General features: G+C 52.3%; 1 protein-coding gene across 1 annotated transcript in view; it reads right to left on the minus strand.

Annotated features, from left to right (window-relative positions):
- Window positions 1-3,987, minus strand: part of TTC34 (tetratricopeptide repeat domain 34) — a 52,041-nt gene extending 48,054 nt beyond the window's left edge. The window contains exon 1 of the mRNA XM_007945521.1: window positions 3,207-3,987. Coding sequence (XP_007943712.1) covers window positions 3,207-3,987 — 781 coding nt within the window. The remainder of the gene's footprint in view (window positions 1-3,206) is intronic.
- Window positions 3,988-6,019: the final 2,032 nt, after the last annotated feature.

Here is a 6,019-nt window from a genome sequence, read left to right on the forward strand (position 1 = left end):
GCACAAGTGAAGTCCAGCCAAGTTGACAGATCTTCAACTATCACAACTATAATAATGAAATGTGCCAAGAGTTGGAGTTAGAAAATCAAAATTGAAGAACACACTCAGTATTTCTCAAGCTGAAAGAACAGAGGAAAAAATTTAAACCTCAAATTGCAATATTGAAAGATTCCATAGACAATGTGTTGAATGATGCAGGAAACAAAAGAAGATGGAGAGTCACTGTACCAAAAAGAATTGGTAGATGATCATCCATTTCAGGAGGTGGCATATGATCAAGAACCTATGGTATATCAAAGGAAGAATTTGAAGGTGCAATGAAGGAATTGGCAAAGAACAAGGCTATAGGAATTGATGCAATACCCCTTGAGATGTTTCAACAAACGGATGCCCTGTTGGAGGCACTCACTCAGCTATGTCAAGAGATTTGGAAGACAGCTACCTGCCAATTGACTGGAAGAGATACATATTTGTACCCATTCCAAAGAAAGGTGATCCCACAGAATGTGGAAAGTATCAAACAATATCAATCATATCACATGCAAGTAAAATCTTACTGAAGATAATTCAAAAATGGTTGCAGCAGTATATTGACAGAGAACTTCCAGAAATGCAAGCTGGATTCAGAAGGGGATATGGAGCAAGGGATATCATAGCTGATGTCAGATGGATCTTGGCTCAAAGCAAAGAAGACCAGAAAGATGTTTACTTGTGTTTTATTGACTATGCAAAAGCATTCGATTGTGTGAATCATAACAAATTGCAGATAACATTGAGAAGAATGGGAATTCCAGAACGCTTAATTGTACTCATGAGGAACCTGTACATAGACCAGGAGGTTGTTGTTCAAATACAAGGGGATACTGCATGATTTAAAATCAGGAAGGGAGTGCGTCAAGGTTGTGTCCTTTCACCATACTTATTCAACTTGTATGCTGAGCAAATAATCTGAGAACCTGGACTATATGAAGAAGAACAAGGGGTCAGGATTAGAGGAAGGCTTATTAACAACCTGTGATATGCAGACAACATAACTTTGCTTGCTGAAAGTGAGGATGATTTAGAGCACTTACTGATGAAAATTTAAGAGTACAGTCTACAGTATGGATTACACCTCAACATAAAGAAAACAAAAATCCTTACAACTGGACCAATAAGCAGCATCACGATAGATGGAGAAAAGATTTAAGTTGTCAAAAACTTCATATTACTTGGTTCTATAATCAACATCAAAGGAAGGAGCAGTCAAGACATCAAAAGATACATTGCATTGGGTAAATCTGCTGCAAAAGACCTCTTTTGAGTGCTGAAGAGTAAAGACATTGCCTTGAAGACCAGGATGCGCCTAACCCAAGCCATGGTATTTTCAATTGCCTCATATGCATGTGGACATATGAGGACATATATGGACAATGAATAAGGAAGATGAAAGAAGAGTTGATGCTTTTGAGTTGTGGTGTTGGTGAAGAATGCTGAAAGTATTGTGGAGGGTCAACAAAAGAGGGGAAGACCCTCAGCGAGATGGATAGACATGGTGTCTGCAGCGATGGGCTATGGCATAGAAGGAATAGTGAGGCTGGCACAGGACCGGGAAGTATTTCATTCTGTTGTACATGTGGTCACTATGAGTAGGAGACAACTCGATGGCACATAACAACAACAACTACTTAGGTAATTTATGGCAGGATGTCTGTTCAGGTATATTTCCAGATCCTAATGCTCCTTCACTTTTCCACTCTCTCTGCCTGGCTTCTGTCCCCACTTGTTGGGGTCTTCAGTAGGTGCACAGGTGCTTAGTAGGGGCTCATCAGAACCTTCCCAAGGTGAAGAGTTCTGTGAAGCCCACCCCTTATCCATGCCCCACAGACTCCAAATTGTCCTTCCTCCTAGGCTGCTCCTTAGCTCCTTGCTGCGTCCTCCTTTTTTGAGGGGCATGCATGGATTAGGCATACGCTGGACCCAGTGCCAGCCCAGGTCTAACACACTGCACCCTTGGCACATGGTGTGGACCTCTATGCAGCCCTGTGTACGCATGGGGTGGAGGTCATTCACCTTAAGGGAGAGGTGCTGATGAAGGTCAGTGCCTTGGAATATCATTTGTCCCAGGGTATGTCTGAGCCATCTTCCCTCTCCTGGCTGCCTGCTCCCTCTCTAGACCCTGTGTCCTACCTGTGTGCTGGACAGCTTCACAACCCGTTTTTCAACACAAGCCCCTTCTCACCTCAAGATATCCCGTAGTGTAATGACACCTCTGCTAATTGGCTCAGGTGACATTTGTTGAGCCCTGACTGTTGGCTGGGTGCCATTTTCATTTCAGAGTTTGGGATGCCTTGTCATTGAGCCCACACAGCAAACCCCCTTCCCTCAACCCTGGAGGTGGGTCTCACCCATGCCATGTGCACACAAGGCTAAATGGAGGGGCTAAGCAATGTGCCGAGGGTGTGGTGACAGAGGTGGGCTGGCACTGACCTCCCCCACAAAAAGCCAAACTCATTGCAGTTGAGTTGTTTCCGACTCACAGCAACCCCTCTTTGGATTTCTGAGGCAGTATCTCTACGGAAGTAGGTTGTCCACTCTTCCTTCCAAGGAGTGGCTGGTAGGTTTGAACTGCCAACCTTCTGGTTAGCAGTTAAATACCTTAGGCACTATGCTACCAGAGCTCCTGTCATTGGACCCCAGATGAACTGAGGGGCTGAGGAGGAGCTGATGAGGGGTCATAGAATCTCTTTCTTGGCCCTCACGGGATGCTCAAATGACACTGCCTCCAAGAAGCTTTCCCTAACTACCCAGTACAGAGCCACAGAGCCGGATCTTGCATGGCCCACATTTCAGAGCCTTGTGTGGTTATGTTATTGTGTTCTTGTTGCCAGAGTGTTTCATAAGGCCAGGAGCCCTGTCTGTCTTGGCAGTGTGGCATTCCCCAAGACTCCTCACCAGGCCAGTACTGCTCACTCTGGCCACCCTGCCCTTCCCAGCACAGGACCCTCAGGAAAGCTGGAAAGACCATCAAGCCAGGTGAAAGCAGCCTCATACACTTCTCAAAGTCCTGACTGCATTTCCAAAGACCACATCCAGCCTCAGACAGAACTGTGCCACCACACACCTGCTCAAACTTGGGTAAGTAGGGGCAAATGGTCAACCCATTGAGAAGGAATGGCAGAAAGACTGTTGCCCAGGCCTTAAGGAAACCTGGGCCACTCTCCTACCTTGGGGTTGGCTGCCTACTGTGTCTGGCTCCAGGGCCTGGCTGCATGCCGCCAGGCAGTCCTCATACCTGCCCTCTCTGAGCAGAGCTGCAGGTAGGAGGGGCTGGCTCTGGGCACTCTTGGGACCCAGGGCAGCCATGAGCTGCTGGCAGTTGGTTTCCTGCTGGCTGGGACTGCTCCCTGCTTCCTGGTGTCCTGATATGTGGTCCTCGAGGGTACGGACCAGTAAGGGAAGATAGGGCTGTTGGTGGGCACGGATGAAGGCCACTGTCTGCTTGGGGCTTTTGCCAAAGGCCCGCAGGTAGTCAGCCACACCATCGGCCACCTGCACCCCAGACAGGACCCAGGCCAGGGCTCGGGTCAGCTGCAGTTCCAGGGCTTGCTGGGAATGGGCAGCCAGTAGGGCATTGCAGCGTTGTGCCACCTCTCCATGATGTCCATGGGCCAGCAAGCTAGCCAGAGTGTGCAGGACCGAAGCAGGGTGGTCTGGGCACAGGGCGGCCAGGAAAGCGGAGGCCAGGGTCCCTGTCAGGGAGACCACTGCCATGCCGTCCCAGTGGATGGTGGGGATCTGGCTGTCCCCGCGACACCAGGCCTCCAGGGTGGCCACCACAGCTGCCCCTCGTGCTTCGGCCAGGGCTGTGCGCACGCTCCGTACTGCTGAGGGGGCGTGGCAGCTGAAGGCTGCCAGGTAGAAGGCGGTGGCCAATGGGGACTGTCCCAGGGCCAGGTGCTGGTCACCTTCCCGGCAGAGGCAGGCCACAAGCTCCTGGGCTGACATCACGGCAGTGGCCCTGATGGATCCATCTCCAGTCCAAGGCACCTGGGGGAGAGGAGCATGGTCATTGCCAGGCGTCACTCAGTGCCCAGCCCTCAGCCCAACCCAGCCCATTTGAGTGTACCCTGCCCCCCACCCCATTGTAGCCAGTGCCAGCTCAGAGCCCCTTGGAATGAAAACATGTACCCAGCTGTTGGGGCACTGTGGTCTCCACATTGGGTGGTCTCTGCAGGAAGAAGGAGGTAGGAGTCTGGTATCAGCAGGGCCCACCAGGCTGGGCTTGGCAGACCGTGTACCTCCCACCCTCAGTTCTCTTGTGTAGAATGGGCCAGGATGCTACCTGTCCAGTGCTTGGCTGCCCTGTGAGTCCCTGGTCCCCAGATGCCCTGATGTGGAGGAGGTGGGTAGTGTGAGATACCAGGCAACCAGCTCACTGCACCCCCACCCCTCCCACTCATCAAACCAGGTGAAACAGGCTTTCTAGCACCCCAGCCACATCTCCAAAGGCTGTGGCCAACCTCAGGACCAAGACACTACCTACCTACTCACACCTGGGACAGTCGGAGTGTGGGGGGTGGTAGGATTACGGGCATCTGCTCTGGCTCCTGGGTGGGGACCAATGTTCGTCTATGCCTGGCACTCTGAGGTGGAATTCCCAGAGCTGGTTAGCCTGTCTGGAGTTCCCCCCAGCCCCACGTACCTCCCAAACCTGGCTTGAAGGCCCTTTCTTCCTTGGTCCCTATGTGTCCCAAAGGGCCTGAGGACAAACCCTCTCCCCATATATACTCTGACACACAGATACAGAGACACACAAGAACTCACAAACACACTCACGCTGCCCTGTGGCTCCAGAGGCTGCTTGGAGGGATGCAAAGCTGGCTGGAGTTGCAGTGGTGGGCTACCCTAGGCTGAATGTCCACAGAGACACCCGCCGCGCCCACTGCCTGCAAGAGACAGGGACGTAGGGCCCTGCCTCTGGGGCAGGCAGTGCTGTTTCCTGGGAGAGCATCAACACCCACAGCTCCTGCAGCTCAGTAGTGCCCCTGGTGGTCAGGTGCGCTGCCTTTAGTCCCCTGGCTCCACTATGGGGAGGGGCTGGGAGGGGAGAGCACCAATGGAATGGGCTTGGTGGCTGTCTGGGTGGAGGCAGGGCTTCCCGTGCTCTGGGACAATCCTTCCCCTGCCCTCACCCCTGCCCCGAGGAGCTTTAGTGGGCCAGGAGCTGGGCCCTGCCCTCTGTCTCTTGCCCTAATCTTCTAATGCACAAACCTCCGTGATTGGGCTGGGGTCCCCTAAACTTGGTCTGCAGAGTTTAGAGATACACCTTTGATCCCTTCACCACTGGGCCCGCCTACAGCCTCCATGTTACCTCCAAGGTGTAGGTCCATCACTAAGGGCTGTGTCCCTCCTCCAAGGGCCCTTCCTCACTTCCTCAGGGGCCTTCTCTTTCTGGCCCTCAGCTGGATCCTGAGAAGAGGGCTTTGGGCCACTGGGAGAAGGCCAGAGGCAGCTCTATGGACCGGTCCAGGACCATAGCAGTGTTTTTTTTTTTTTTTTGTTAGGAATTGCCTCCAGCAGCTGCCCTGGCTGGACAGTGAGTTGTAGGCAGCCTGGTGGGGCGGCTACTCTCAGGCCTGGGATTCTGGATTTCAGTGCTGGCAGCTGTCTGGGAGGCCACAGGGAGGTGGCAGGCATAGTTCATGTTCCTGGAGAGGGGTCCTACGTTGGGCAAGGGGTTCTCCTAATCCAAGATGCTGAAGCTCAAGGCACCAGTAGAGTGCCCACTGGTGAATGTGGGTGCCAGGGCATGGGACACTGTGAGTGGGGGGCTGCATTTAGTGGGTAGGGTCAGGGCAGGGTCCAGGACAAGGTCCGGGAAGGTGGCAGCTACGGCAGCAGGCCTGGCTTGGGGTTCAGCTTCTGGTTGTTCAATGGCTCAGGCTTACCTTCCAAAGGCGCAGTTGTGCTATTAATGCAGTGGTGACAGCTTAAGAGATTTCTCATTACCTTGCCTTGATCACTTTCATCTTAATTA

This window comes from Orycteropus afer, unplaced genomic scaffold, assembly GCF_000298275.1.
Source record: "Orycteropus afer afer isolate SDZICR_OR568_19922 unplaced genomic scaffold, OryAfe1.0 scaffold00136, whole genome shotgun sequence".
Taxonomy (NCBI): Eukaryota; Metazoa; Chordata; class Mammalia; order Tubulidentata; family Orycteropodidae; genus Orycteropus; species Orycteropus afer.